The sequence below is a fragment of the Gopherus evgoodei genome, chromosome 3 (assembly GCF_007399415.2).
Source record: "Gopherus evgoodei ecotype Sinaloan lineage chromosome 3, rGopEvg1_v1.p, whole genome shotgun sequence".
Lineage (NCBI taxonomy): Eukaryota > Metazoa > Chordata > Testudines > Testudinidae > Gopherus > Gopherus evgoodei.
The window spans coordinates 109700601-109716200 of record NC_044324.1 but is presented as its reverse complement, the minus strand read 5'-3'; the positions used below and the strand labels follow the sequence as shown (position 1 = coordinate 109716200).

Sequence of the window (15600 nt, the reverse complement as noted above, 5' to 3'; positions counted from 1 at the left end):
CTGCAAGTGTAGCCATGACCTTACTTTGCTTTTGTAAACTGCTTTGAGATCAGGGGATAAAATATGTAACAGCTGATTTTTATTATTGGATGAGTTGGCAGTAAGATATGAGATGCCAAAATATTATGTAGATTCTTTTAAAAAAAGGGATGCGGAAGCTGTATGAATTTTTAACTTCTTAAAAATATTTACAATTTTTAGGGGAATGTTTCAAAGTCACCAACTGGTATTCAGACTGTGCTTTTTAAATTGGCTCCATGGCTTTCCCAGATAGAGCTATACTTAGTTTCATGAATCTGCCTTCTTTTCTTAAATCAAAATGGTGCACCATCACTGAAAATCTTTAGCATTAGATACATCTTAATATTAGGTACACCCTGCAGCCCAGGAGAGCAGAGAGCAGCATTACAAAGGGGACAGTAAAGAACTTTCTCTATATCTCGGATTGGAAGAATTAGATTTTTTATTGGTAAATGTGTATTTCACTACACACAGACAAACTGACGAAAACATATTTCCATTGGGGACAGAAATTTACATATAGGCAAAGTAAGAAAAATGTTGCTTGAGAATTTATTGGTCAAAATCTAGTGATTTAGATTTTTCAGTTTGGCTAAAAAGATACTAGTGAATGAATAGGAAAAACAGATATGAATTGTTGATTTAAGGATATTTACTTTGTCTATTTTGACATGATGTTGAGGAGCTGTGTTTTAATGTTTTGTAAAGGTTTAAAATTTTGAATCTCAATGTCTGCTATCATTAAATAATTATCTGAACAACCCCATAATTTAATGGAACAATGAAAATTTAAAATATAAAAATTAAAAAAGTCTTAAAACTCATCAGTTTGTGGAACTGTGAAAATTTAAATCATAAAAATTGAAAAAAAAATACTTAATAAGGAGCATCAATATTATCTGTCAAAATTGTAAAAAAGTAAAAATAGAATTCTGCCAAATATCTTAGGCTGTGTCTACACTGAGTGCTTTCTGCTGTCACTAAATGAGTATAATATGCTGGCAAAGTGCTGTTTGTGTGGACGCAACTATACCAACAGAACTGCCTTTTGCTGGTATAACTTGTTCTAGCACAGCTCCTCCCCCCCAGAGCAAAATAAGCTATACTGGCAAGACTCCATTCTAAGGACTTTTGCCAGCACAGCTATGTTGAGTCACAAATCACAGCTCTTTACACCCGTGATATACACAGGTATGCCAGCAACAGTTTATAATGTAGACTTGGCCTTAGCTGTACCATTGTCTAGAATTTTCTCCAAACTCCTGGGAGTTGACACTCACAACATACTTTTTTTTTTTCTATCCTGAACTCCCTTTTGTGACTGTGCTGCCTCCCTCTCCCCTACTTCCCCACCAATTGAGTCAAATTCTAGTCTTAGATTTGCACTACTTTTTAAATGTTTCATACTGGAGCACACATTGTACCCATTTGGAAGTTTGTGTCTCCTCTTTTCAAAGGAATGTAAACCATTGGGCCAATCTAAGAAATAACATTGTTATCTGACAAAATAGCTTCCTCAAAGTCCAAGTTGTAAAAAAAATATTCATTATATGTTCTGTGGTTTTTGTTTTTTTCCTCTCCACTTTCACAAATTTCCTCAAAACTAAATCAGCCTGATATGTCACTGGTGTGTTCTTATGCCATGATAAGATGTATTCAGAAGAGTTGAATCAGAAAAGGTGTTTTGGAGATAGAGTGCTCAAAAAATGAGGCTCTCATTTCTAGGGACTTTTTAAAAAATGTAACTTAATTTGCTTTGAGAAAATAAACTCCCGACCTTTTAATCTAAAGCAGGGATGGGGAACTTCCAGCCCGCAGGCTGGATCCTGCCTGCTGCAGCTTCCTTTCGTCTGGCAAGTCTCCGCACCATGGGCTGAAAGCCCCAAGCCTTGGTTCCCCTCTGCCAGGCTGGAGCCGTGAGCACCGGCTTGCTAGCATGTCTCTGCGGCCCCTATGTGGTGGGGCCATCAGGGAAGCTCTGCGTGATGCCCCTGCCCCCCAGCGCTGTGTCAAAGTCAGATTCAGGACTCTCAGTTTGTCAGACCACTCTGTTTTATTAGCAAAGCGCTCTGCTAATACACCCAGATAATGTGTGAGTGCCGTGCAAGGCTTAAACTACTTTATTTATACCGATAAAAAGAGCGCGAACTTAACAAGATAACAAAGGGAACAGAACTGATAAGTTTACCAGGGGCTAGACACACACATCTTATTTTATTATAAACTCTTATCGATCTCCTGCTAAAGTCCCACCATTAGCTTAAGTGGACCCATTGTTCCATACCTTAATGTTTCTCTTCCTGACAACTTTATTTCAACATTCCTCATTCCTGCTTAAAGGAACGTACAGCATTTCTTTAATCCATTTTGCTTTCACAATCTAATTCATTCTACATTCACAGCTGCATCTGCAGCTCTCATTGGCTGGAAGTTGTAGACAATGGGAGCTGCGGGTGCGGGCAGCGCGCACTGTGTAGAGCCGCCTGGCCTCTCCGTCTAGGGGCCCAGATGTGCCAGCTACTTCCGGGAGCAGTGTGCAGGCAGGGAGCCTGGCTTATCCCTGCTGCGCCGCCCACCGGGAGCTGCCTGAGGTAAGTGTCGCCTGGCCGGAGACAGCACCCCGAATCTCCTTCCACACCCCAACCTCTTGCCCCAGGTTGGAACCCCCTCCCACAGCCTAACTCCCTCCCAGAGCCTGTACCCCCCCGCATCCCAACTTCCTCCCCCAGCCCAGAGCCCCCTCTCATACCCCAAAACTCTAATTTTTGGCCCCACCCCAGAGTCTAGGGGAAGTCCTGAGCCTTTGTGCTCCCCCCTCTCCCTCCCCGTGGGGCTGTGTGTGGCTTCCGATTGATTTTTTTTCTGTGGGTCAATGGCCCTGATAGAAAAAAGGTTCCCTACCCGTGCTCTAAAGGACTGATTCTAAAAGCACTAACTATCACGAGTATTCCTGAGGATGTCAGTGGGATTCTGCTGATGTCTATGTCGACTAATAGGTTCTCTCCCCAGTAGTAAATGTTTGAAGAATGAGTGGTAGCGCTGTATTGCAGTAATCATAAACAGGCGGGAGCTCTTGAAAATTGAAGCTCTATGCTGAGTTCAGTCTGTACTTTATGGTCTACATCGCTAAAAATATTGCTTCTGCTGACTTTTTTTGTTCTCTTCTGAAGCACTGATAGTATATAAATATATCTTCTACTACTGTTTGTACAGTAACTAGCACAATAGGGCCCCATTCGTGGTTGGTCCTTATGCTCTACTGTAATAAACATAAGCAACAAAAATGATAAAATGTTTAGAAAACCTGACGTATAAGGAAAGGTTAAAAAAATGGGCATGTTTAGTCCTGAGAAAAAAGGATTGAGGGGGGAACCTGATAATAGTTTTCAAATATGTTAAGGGCTGTTATAAAGAGAACAGTGATCAGTTGTTCTCCATGGCCGCTGTTGGTAGGACAAGAAGTAATGGGGTTAAACTGTAGCATGGGAGATTTAGGTTAGATATTATTAGGAAAATTTCTTACTATAAGGGTAGTTACACTTTGGAATTGGCTTCCAGTGGAGGTTATGGAGTCCCCATCTCTAGAAGTTTTTGAGAATAGGTTGGACAAAGAACTATCAGGGATGGTCTAGGTATGCATTGAGGCGGGACCAAGTAGAGGGCTGGACTAGATGAACCTTTGAGGTCCCTTCCAGCCTACATTTCTATGGTGAATAATAATTATGCAGCAAAGAGCCTGCATATCAGTATCCATGTTCAATGTTTCTAGCCGGCTCCATAACTCTTCCAGAATAGTGACGGGCTCTCTATTCTCCTCGCATTACCTTTATCGTATAAAAGCATCTGTAAACTAAGCTGTGGTTGCGAAATACTTTGAAGTGTATGTATGTAATGAACGTTTGTATAAGTCTAATTTTCAAACATGACCCCTATAAACTGCTGCCATTTAAAATAATGTGCAGAACCTGCATTTCCATGCATAGGCTTTCATTTGCATGCAAAATGAGTAACCACACATGCTACATGTTCAGACTCCTTTTTATAGCTGCAGTTAACTACAGTATTTGGCATCTTGGCCTGTTTTGGTATGACCTGATTAAAAATGCTCTTATAGTATGGGCCATTGGCAGTTTCCCATTTGTAAGTATTTTACTTTTTTATTATTGTTTGGCTCTTAAGGCAAGTATCTTCTGCATTCTATTTTATCTTTCAAGTTTTTAGAGGCTTTTTTTTTTGTCCTACTCTTCACAAGGAAGCAAGAAGTGTGACAGGAAGGTGTGATTTTTAATTTACACCAGAGTTCTCAGCAAATAATGACTTTTCACACCCTGTTATTGCAGCTTAGCCTGGGGGAGGAGTTGTATGGCCACTGTTGTCATATCAAATTAAATCCACGCTTGTAATTCAGAAAGACATTCCTTTTTAATTTAACCCTTTTCAGTTTCTGAGCATATTGACCTGAGATAGATGAACTTTAAATTATTCTAATTATTTAAAAACTAATGGGGTGTGTGGGGGAGAGAATTATTTTTGAAGCATGTAACATGTAAATGCCTATTCTCAGGTTTGATATGTTTTTTGCCCTCCTACAGTGTGACAAATTGTGGCTCTCATCCTGCAATGAGCTTTACGTGGGCATGCCTGCATGGAGTTCATTGCAGGATCGGGGCCTTATGTATGTCTGCATTGTAAGAAAATGTTGGGTCTAGTATGTCTAATGTTCCCTGGAAAGAAAATGGTTAGCCACCCACTTGAGTCAGCTAATGTTTTTGCCTCTCAGACTACTTAGCAACTAATTCTCTAGCTCCTTGAGATTTCATGGCATTCAGTGGGTGCTTGACTTCCATGCAGCAGAGCCAAATTACATCAATTAAAAAAAAACTCATGACAATGGTGTCTCTCTAGAGTTTTAATTGTAAAAGAGTCATAAAGATGGGAAGGCAATTTCTCTGTACAAGCACATCATATCTTTCCAGTGCTGTTGTTCATTTTTTTATTTAATTATTTGCTTACTTAAAGTTACTGACCACCTTGGGCATCTTAAAACCAAATTAAGAGCATATTAGATAAATCAATACAAATAAAGTTAAGAATCTCATTTCCAGCTATTATGGAAGGAGGGATTGCAACGTTTAAGGCATTTCAGTTGATGGCCCTTAATCTGCGTAGGCCTTTCTTTTAAAAAAAAAAAAAATGCAGACTCCTAGTGATGTTTTGGGGTAAGAAGTGACTTACCATGGTTTGGTTTACCTTGGTTTCAAATAAGTAGATCAGAGCAGACAATCTCTTTAGAGAAGGACACTATAGCACATGAAATATAAAAATACTTGAGTGCAGCAAGTAGGATGCCCAAGAACTTGATTCTGGATGGTGCCGAGTCCCCTCAGTCCTATGAAATAGGAGTTGAAGGAACTGAGTCCCTCCTAGAATGGGCTCGTCTATTTGCTCTAATATCATTATGATCCGTGTGACATGCATTTCATGCCAGTAGTTTGAGCCTGAGAGAGAATGTGTGAATGGTGAACAACAAAAGTAGTCTGCCCCTCTCCTGGATTTTCCTTAATTGCCCTTAATTGTTTGTAATCAAGATTTAAGTAAAAAGAACAGGAGTACTTCTGGCACCTTAGAGACTAAGGTGCCACAAGTACTCCTGTTCTTTTTGCGGATACAGACTAACACTAGTCTGCTACTCTGAAACAAGATTTAAGTGTTCACTTGACTAACTGCTTGGTGGTGGAGAGAGGGTTAATGTGCTCGATTTACTAGAAACATATATGTGACAGACTCTGATCTGTTTTTTTTTTTCTGTAAAATGTCAGCCATTTCCTGATGAGCGTGGTGGTGGTGAATTTCACACCTTTCTCTTCTTTGTGTGGAAACCGGGGAGTTAATAGTACAGGATCAGGTAGCATTCTGTGTAATAAAGAATGAGGTTTTTTGTTAGAGGAACAGAGGGAAACCACGGAGGAAAAGAAGGGGAGGGGAAGAAAGAAGGAATTGGAAAAATTGGCTGCTTGAAATAAGTATTACTTTAGCAGGTAAATAGCAGCTTTATTTCTCAATACATGTTTTTACTCAGAGCATGTAACACTGCCTCAGAAAGGTTGAGCATTCTGTTGTCTTGGGAAGCTGACTCTGGAGTGGAGCATAAAAATAAAACATTCCTTTATTTTCATTCCACAGTGGAATTTTACTCTTGCAGCACCTGAAGATGGAAAGTTGGTCAGTTGATGAAGTCTGCAACTGGTTGGTGCAGAGAAATTTAGGAGAATTAGTTCCCAAGTTTCGTGGTAAGTCTTTAAATATGTGTTTCCTGTCTCTGCTTGAAAAAGAAGTATAGTCTGTTTTTTAATTTCCACTGTCTAATTTCTCGTTTATGGGTAGTATTTAATTTTGTTTGTATTTAATTGCCATTGGGTAACTTCAGCTTTTAACAGAATTTGTTAGGGAGAAGACTGGCTCAGACCTGATAAATCAAAATGAGGTTATACATTTATTATGAATAGTCTGGAAGAACTGCTATGAGGAGGACTGAAAACCTATAAACATATACACCTTCTAGAAACAAAATTGGGTTTACTACTATTTGTTTAGGGCCATATTGTATTTAATATCTGTGTTTGTAGTGATGCAACTTTGATATGTAAAAGTTTGTTTTATGTGTGACTATATATGTACTCTACAAAGGATTGAGAGAAACTGGCACTCAAACATGCTGTGCAATCTCTAAAATGTTTTCCCTCATTAACAAAATACCAGTATATTGTAAATAATCCTGCCTTAACATATTAAAATATCCAGTTCGCCAATTGCTTTGTGTCCAAGGCACAGAATTTTGTTACTGGAAGACATCAAACCACTAATTTTTAAAATAAATTAAAATACTTGCCCAGCTTTTTGGAAGGGATAGTGGCGAAAACAAATGATCTTGTGTTACAGTTGCTGTAGAAGAACTAACCATGTTTGCCTTTGAGAACCACCTACCTTGTAACATCATGTTGTATTAGGTATTCAGAATCTTACTACACAGTAATACATAAGGATATTTTTCTCTTCAATTTTCAGAGGAAGAAGTGAGTGGAGCAGCTCTTTTGGCTCTTAATGATCGTATGGTGCAGCAGCTGGTGAAGAAAATTGGGCACCAAGCAGTACTAATGGATCTGATTAATAAATACCAGCAACAGAATAATGGACTAGAATCTTTCACTTACAGCTGTGAAATGACTCCTCCAAAGTCACCAGAAGCAAACAGTGGGTGAGTCTGTCTATGCGTGAAACAAAATATTATTCTGTTTAAGTACGGCTGTAATCTTCCCTCTGTGTTTTCATGCTGGCATTTATTAGCTCCATAGCTAATATGTTATATAGTTAAGTTATATAACTTATGTACAATTTGAACCCTAGCTGAAATGTTTAATTTAATACTTTGTGAGTTTAGACATGATGTAAACATTGCTGCACAAGTTTTTTACAGGTGGGGCTGATTGCCCTTACAATACTTTGCCAGACTATAACCATTTTAGCTGAAACATTCCCTGCTGGAAGTCTGCCTTAATTTCTAACCCCTCCCCTCCGGCCCAGTCTTCCAAAACAATTCAGATGTTTCTGAGTATGAGGCTACAGAGAAATGTTTTGCCACGTTAAAAAGTTCTGGGGACTTGTCCCTGTAAAAAATATTGTAAGACCTTTTCTTCTACATGCTCTTAACTCATAGTTTGGAGAGGGGACTTGACATTTGGCAGAGGGGCAGCCTTTGTGTCAGGGATGGGCCTTTTACCATTCTGGGAAAATCCACCCAAATTTGGCCAGGTTATGAGTCTTTGAAAAATCTCAGTTCACAAATGCTCAATAGAGACATTTTAGAAGGTTGTGCCTGTCGAATCCCCCAAAGATTCTGACTGCACTGGGAATGTTCCAGCCCAGGGTTCAACTGGAATTTCCCTGCAATTGCAGCTCTGTGCTGCTGTACGCTGGGCCAGGTTCATCTGTGAGTACCTGAACAGAGAGCACAGTTGACAAGGCTTGTCTCTCCTGTGCTTTCAATGAGCTGTCTGCTGGGGAGCCTGGAGGAGGAAGCTGTCTAATTCGAATGCAGGGAGGACAAGAGCCAGACCTATGGAAGGGGGTAGGGAAAAATAGATTAGGACAAAAAGGTGCAGGAAGACTGGGACTTGGACCTGGGGGTGGCAGAGTCTTGGACTTGAGGCTGGTAGGGGAGGACAGGGAAAATGGGATGCGGGCTCAGACTGGGAATTGGGGGGAGGGGGCAGGGAGGTGCTAAGATTTCCTGGTTTTTAGAGGTGGTTTAATTATGCTGGTGGGAGAACTCTGTCCTGCTGGCATAGAGCAGCTATATGGGAGACCGTACAGCGGCACAGCAACAGTGGTACTGCTGTGCTGCTGTAAGGTCTCTAGTGTAGGCAAAGCTTAAGTGAAGAGGATGGGATTCAGTGGATGAGCCAGGGGTGGGGATGAGACAGAACTGGAACAGGGACACGTTGGAGGAGATAGAGCAGAACAGGTCACTCTTTAGCTTGCTTGGAAAAGTCTGTGCCCACTAGAAAACACTGCCCTCCAGAGCCTGGAATGGAACTCAAGAATTCCTGAGTGTCTCAATTCCACTCGTGTCAGCAAATATCTGTGAACCCCCCAAGCAAAGTGTCCAATCCCTGTCTATTGGTGGTCCAGGTAGAGCATGGTACTTTTAACTGTCCCCCTTGTGTGTATATATTGTAATACTGTTTTTAATTGCATGATCACATATTATCCCCTCCGATCCTCCCACCCCACCTCACCCTTGCCTCATTCAATGCACTGCATGGACCTGCTCTAAGGATGATGAAGGGTTGTGTAGCGAAGGATGTTGTCTGTAGACCTCCTGCTTCATTTGTTGCAGAAGTTGGAAGGTGTGTACTGAATGAGGCAGAGAAAAGATAGTTTTGTAGTTAAGGCAGTTGAATGCTGCCCTGGAAAATTGGATTCTATCCCTGCCTTTGCCTCAGAGCTACAGTGCGATGTTAGTCAAGGCCATTAAACCAAACTTTTCACAGGTTGCAAGTATCAGAGGGGTAGCCGTGTTAGTCTGGATCTGTAAAAAGCAACGAGTCCTGTGGCACCTTAAAGTCTAACAGAAGTATTGGAACATAAGCTTTTGTGGGTAAATACCCACTTCATAAGACCTATGTCACATGTTCCAATACATCTGCTAGTCTTTAAGGTGCCACAGGACTCATTGTTGCTTTTCACAGGTTGACCACCTAATTGTGTGTGCCTCGTTTTCTGGGCATGTTGACTCGAGCCCCTAGGGATCTGATTTATGGAAGTGCTGAGCACTCACACCTGAAACTGACATCAATGAGAGCTGTGCTTTGGATACATTACGTGCTACATAATGCTAAGTATTCTGAAAATCAGGTCCTAGGCATCTCAGATTGGACACCCAGAACTAGTGAATACTTCTGACTTAAATTTTTCTGTGCTTCAGTTCCCCAGAGGATAATAAGATGGGCATAATAATTCTCCCTCATCTCACAGTTGTGTTTTGAAAATAAATTCATTAATGTTCGTGAAGCACTCATACTAGAGTGATGAGCAGCAAAGACCGTGAGAAAAAGAATAATGTCTTCATCGTAAGGTATAAATAGTATTCATTAAATAAAGACTGGAGCCTCACTTTGAGCAATGTGGGGAAAACAAAATATTGAATAGTTGCTCCATAAGTGACCATCCATTCTGTGTACTAAGTGAGGCAGAGTCTTGTGGAAAAAATAGTATGTGATGATATAATTAATGATTGTTTCATAAATGGGTACACACAAGGGGGCTGAATAGAGGTTCCAGAGGCAGTCTTAGTTTTGGAATTTTCTACTTCATGAATGCTTGACTTTGCAACCTTAATAATGCTCTTTTAACATAGTTTTGTGTGTGTAATAAATACGTATGCTGCACAACATTTTTTAGGAATCCTTTGTTTGACTTTGTTTCATGCTCTAGAAACCAGAATTTGTGCTGCCCGTGATTTTGGAGCACAGTAATATATATATTTTTTTTACTTTTAACATTGTTAATGGTTTTCCTGCAAGCCACCTTTTGACATAGAGAATCAGATTATTTGCGGAAAAAACAAAAATGCACAGATCTATTATATAATATACACACATGCACAAAAAAGATTCATTTTTTTTCACTGCTTGCTTGCTGACACTAGACCAGATTACAGAGCCCTTAATTGCATATGGGTTGCACAACCTGATTGCTTTTTGCAGCATCCCATGACAAAGGATTGCCACACTGTAAGCAATATGTCCTTCATCCTTTCTTCTGCCTCCATTCCATTACATGAATGCCTTTTTTAATGTTCATGGGTGCTTTCTTGGCCTACCACTCTTTAAGTTCTCTTCCTTTCTGTTGTTTGCTGTCTTTTGGTTGTCAGGTGAGAGAGAATGATTTCTAAGAGCAGGCATTTTGTACAAAGTCAGCTGAGCCCCTGCTTATAAAATGAGAACTGCATTAGTTGGATAGAGTACTGTAGGCACCTAAATGAATAGTGACTGTATAAAAATACGAAGGGTAGAGGTGAAGAACTTGAACAGAAATACCGTATCTGAAACACGTCCTGTAAAGTCTGGATCAGTATCTGGATCTGGGCTTAATGACTTAGGCCTATCGCTAATTGTGAGGTCAGAGTGTACCTGCACATGCACTAGCACCAGAGGAGCTGTTTGCCTGATGTCCTCATGGCCACATATGGATGCACATTTCAAACATCAGTTATCTGTAGACTAACTGTTCCCAAGTTGAGGTGGGAGCCTGGGCCACATTGAGAAGATGTCTGGTTGCTCTGACTTAAGTGAGTGGTTTGAAAAAATGACTAGGGAAAATGAAGAGGCCCACTGAAAAGGAAATCTGCACTCAAACATGCCTGTTCTTGAGGTCAATTGTCAGCAACAGGTCCCCATGCACCAGTTGTATTAGTATGTCCGCTACTGTAGATGGAATAGTGATTTTGCAGACCACTGCAGACAGTGTTCGTCAGACTTAAAAGATGCTGCAGAGATGGCATGCAAATAAGTCTTCAAGATCTATCTTATAAATAGCTCGAACACTTCTATGTTGCAACTGGCGATGGGTCCAAACTTCCCGAATATTCAGGTTCAAGGAAATCTCAAGAACACTCTCTCCAGCAATGCTGGAAATGAGATATTTACAAATGTTTCAGTTTCAGTGTCTGAGGTCTCAGTGAGAGCTGCCTTTTTACTGTTCTTAGCAGAAGGTCCAATCTGACGTAGGATAGAACAGAATCTGTTATTTTTTTGGCAGAGCGAAGGAAGGTGCTACCCACTCTCAACTTGATGTCATTTTTCTTAAATACTGTGTCTGATCAATTCCAAAATTATGGGGAATGTTCTAGGCTGCAAAGGGGGAAACTGTACTGATTTCAATGAAAATTGACCTGTGAAGCCCTTGCATCTGCTTAGCAGAACCATCTGCTTCAGTCAGGTCTGTAATTATCCAAAAATCAAAGAACTGGTTGATGGCAGCCATTAACACCTTCCCATGCTGAAGGACTACTCCTCCCTCAGGAAGAAAAAAAATAATGTGGGGGACACAGAAAGCACATGTCATGGGTGCAAAATGGGGGTGAGAGGAATGGGTGGAGAATGGGGGACACACAGAGCTTCTGGCACAGCAGGGAGGAGTTGCAGGGAGTCCCTGGAAATGCAAGTAGTGCCTGATGTGTGCAATGAGCTCAACCTACAGAAGCCCTGAAGTGCACAGCCCTCTAGGGCCTTGTCTACACTGCCACTTTACATCGCTGAAACTTTGTCGCTCAGAGGTGTGAAAAAACACATCCCTGAGTGATGCAAGTGGCAGTGTAGACAGTGCACCAGCGCTGGTAGCTACTCCCCTCAGAGGGGTGGGTGTTTTTACAGCGCTGGGAGAGCTTTCTCCCAGCGTTGGTGTCATGACTAGACATCCACCTTAATGTACTGCCGTGGCAGCGCTATAACGTTGGTAGTGAAGACATACCCCTAGTTTAATAGAGCCTGCCCTACAACACTCTGCAAGTCTCTTGTTTTATCATGTGTTGCAATGGTGAACTGTTTCCTGTATGTTAGAAGACATCAGACACTAAATATAGCAGAAAAAATAACCAAGAAGCTGCTGTATCTATGAAACTTTAAAAATACAGTGATTTGCTTCTCTGTAATTACATGTCGTGATTAGAACATTTCTTAGCAATATTACTTTAGTTTCCCTTTTAAGTTGGCTGGATCTGATGATTAATTTAATTCATCACCTGCTTCTCGTCACTTAAGGACTATTCAACATGTTAACGTTTTTCTATTTTCTATTTTTTGCAACAGGTATTTTGGAATCTTAGAGTATATCTTTTGGACAAGCTTTGCAAAGTGTACAGCTCACCAATGAAATTCCTTCTCTTCCAGGACCATGGGCATCCGGGTGATCAGTCCTTTTAGTCCTACAGAGCAGACAGATTATATTTCTCCAACTGAAAAGTATGATGGTGGATTAATTGACCGAAGAGTGCTAAAGCAGAAGTAAGTTTATAGTGCATTTGCTAATTCTGCTTATGTTCTGAAAACAGCATTACATTCTGTTTTGCTGATGAGACTATGAAGTTTTTCGAGCGCTTGCTCATATCGATTCCAATTAGGGTGTGCACAGCCATGTGCACTGTTGTCAGAAGATTTTTACCCTAGCAACACTCAGTGGGTTGGCTGAGACGCCCCCTGGGGTGGCGCCCTTAAGGCGCCGGATATATACCCCAGTCAACCCAGCGCCCCCTCAGTTCCTTCTTGCCGGCTACTCTGACAGAGGGGAAGGAGGGCGGGTTTGGAATGGATATGAGCAACACATCTCGAAGAACAACAGTTACAAAGATGAGTAACCGTCTTTTCTTCTTTGAGTGCTTGCTCATATCCATTCCAGTTAGGTGACTCCCAAGGCTGACCTAGGCAGTGGGGTCGGAGTGAGAGGTTGCAGAGTGGAGAACCTCTGAGCCAAATGCCGCGTCACCCCTTGACTGTTGGACAATTGCGTAGTGGGAAGCAAAGGTATGCACCGATGACCAGGTTGCTGCCCTACATATCTCCTGTATGGGTACATGAGCCAGCAAGGTGGAATATGAAGCTTGAGCCCGGGTGGAGTGGGCAGTAAGGTACATAGTTGGCACGCCAGCCAAGTCATAGCTTGCACGGATGCAAGATGTGATCCAGGACGAGATGTGCTGAGTGGAGATTGGGAGGCCCTTCATCCGGTCTGCCGCAGCTATGAACAGCTGGGTCGTCCTCCTAAAAGGTTCCGTTCATTCGATGTAAAAGACGAGGGCCCTGCGAATGTCTGGGGAGTGCAGCTGTTGTTCTCGTAGAGAAGCGTGTGGCTTTGGATAGAAGACCGGAAGGAAGATGTCTTGGTTGATGTGGAAGGTAGATACCATCTTAGGAAGGAAGGCACAGTGTGGATGCAGCTGTACCTAGAAGCTAGGGAAGTGGAGATCAGCTAAGCCGCGCTCCACAGTTCCAATGACTGTCATGGGCGGCAAGAAGGAACAGAGGGGGCACTGGGTCAGCCGGGGCATATATCCGGCGCCATAATGGCACCACTCCAGGGGGCGCCTCAGCCAACCCACTGAGTGTTGCTAGGGTAAAAATCTTCCGACGATCGTGCACGTGGCATGTGCACACCCTAATTTGAATCGATATGAGCAACACATCTCGAAGAACAACAGTTACAAAGGTGAGTAACCGTCTTTTATTCCACATTGCCAGGAAGTCCTATAAACTCCATGAGAAAAGTGAACTGGTCTGTCCCTAAATATTGAAGTACAAATTAGGGGTGTAAATAGAATTTTAAAAAAGTAATCATTTAAATTATTAAAATTGTATCAGTTAAACATTTAACCATTAACAAATTCAAACATAGGCGTGGGAACTAAGGGTTTGGGAGGTGCTACAGCACCCCCTCCACATTTTACATGGATCTCAGCTGCTGGCCCTCCGCCCAGGGTCCCGGCTGTATCTGTTGGCCCTCTGCCCAGGTTCCTGGCTGTAGGCTCCACTGCCACTCTGTACATCGGTTCCTGGCTGCCGGCCCCATGCCCAGACCCGGAGAGGGGTAAGGAGGCTGAAGCTGGGGCCACAGCTGGAGGCGGGCATGGGGCTGGGAACGGAGCCCCAGGCATGGGGCTGACAGCCGGGAACCGATGTACAGAGTGGCAGTGGAGCCCCGTGTAAAACGAGGTGTGCTGTAACATGCATTGCACTCCTAGTTCCTGCCCTATGATGTCAGTTCCATAGCAATGGTCTGGATTCTTAACAATGCGGAACCTTGTTCCACATGCACTATGAAATGGTATTGCTGCCGCATTTTTAATGTGCACGTTAGGCATTTAAACGTTAACCGAATACATTACTGGTAAGACTGATGCTTATCAGTTACCCGGTTAACATTTTGCATCCCTAGTACAAATCTGTCTTCATATACACAGGTGTAATTGTCAGAGAAACAAGCAGGAATTGGAACACACTTATCTAAGGGCAGACCTGAGTCCTGGTTCAAAAGTGAAGTATCTGGTTAGAATTTTTTTTTCTACATTTCTCATTTGTCAGTCTCTTATGAAGAGCCAAAGGAAGGAGCTGATCGGCGGGGCCGGTTGGTGGGCGGAAGGCGTTGGGGGGAGGGAGAGGAGCTGAGCGGCAGGCAGGGCTGTCCTTAGGCATAGGCAGAATAGGCAGCCATGTAGGGCCTCACTCTGCCTGGGGGCACCACTCTGCAGGCAGCCCAGACAGTGTAGAAGCAGGGCTGCTGGGTCCTAGAGAGAGCCGACTGCAGCACAGTCTGAGGAATGGGATTGGCTGCTGGGGTCTCTGGGAAGGGGAGGGGATGGGGTTGGAGAAGGAGCTCACCTGTGAGTGTGACTCTTTCCCCCTGGCTGAGGTGAGGTGAGGCAGGCTCTATGGCTCTGGAACCAGTATCCTTTGTTGTCCCCCATAACATCCATTCTTCTCCCCCCTGCCTGACGGAGCACCCCCTCCTTTCTCCCTCCTCCCCAGGAGCACCCCTCTCTCTCTCCTCCCTCCCCTCCGTCAGGGCTGAGTTGGGTGAGGTGCTGGGGGTAGGTGGGGGGAGGGCTGGCTGGCTGCCTGCTGAGGAATGAAAGTGAAAGTAACTCACTTCCTCGGCAGGCAGCCAGGATCGGAATGTCACACAGGGCTTGGCTGGGGTTAGCCAGATGTGTGAAAAATCAGGATAGGGGATTGGGGTACAGTGATCAGATATCCCTATTTTGTAGGGCCAGTCCCAATTTTGGGGTCTTTTTCTTATATAGGCTCCTTTTACCACCCCCCCCATCCCTGTCCTGATTTTTCACACTTTCTGTCTGGTCACTCTAGGTGGGGGTAATTGGTGCCTATATAAGACAAAGCCCCAAATATTGGGACTGGCCCTATAAAATCAGGACATCTGGATCTGGCCACCCTAGCTGGGGAGTGCCTCTCCCCCGGGCTGGCAGCTGCCAGTGATCCATCTCATCCGGGGGGAGCTGCACAGGACAGG

At 42.9% G+C, this 15600-nt stretch overlaps 1 protein-coding gene and 1 long non-coding RNA gene across 2 annotated transcripts in view; one reads left to right on the top strand and one right to left on the bottom strand.

Moving 5' to 3' along the window:
* SAMD3 (sterile alpha motif domain containing 3) overlaps positions 1–15600 on the top strand; it is a 101820-nt gene that overhangs the window by 19725 nt on the left and 66495 nt on the right. The window contains exons 2-4 of the mRNA XM_030556296.1: positions 6205–6311; positions 7087–7276; positions 12471–12584. Of these exons, the coding sequence (XP_030412156.1) occupies positions 6233–6311; positions 7087–7276; positions 12471–12584 (383 nt within the window). The 5' untranslated portion in view covers positions 6205–6232. The remainder of the gene's footprint in view (positions 1–6204; positions 6312–7086; positions 7277–12470; positions 12585–15600) is intronic.
* On the bottom strand, positions 5785–14993 carry LOC115648547. Its single transcript, XR_003999592.1, has 3 exons — positions 14952–14993; positions 12448–12505; positions 5785–5934 (listed from the first exon to the last, which is right to left on the bottom strand). It is a non-coding gene; the product is annotated as an uncharacterized LOC115648547 (long non-coding RNA).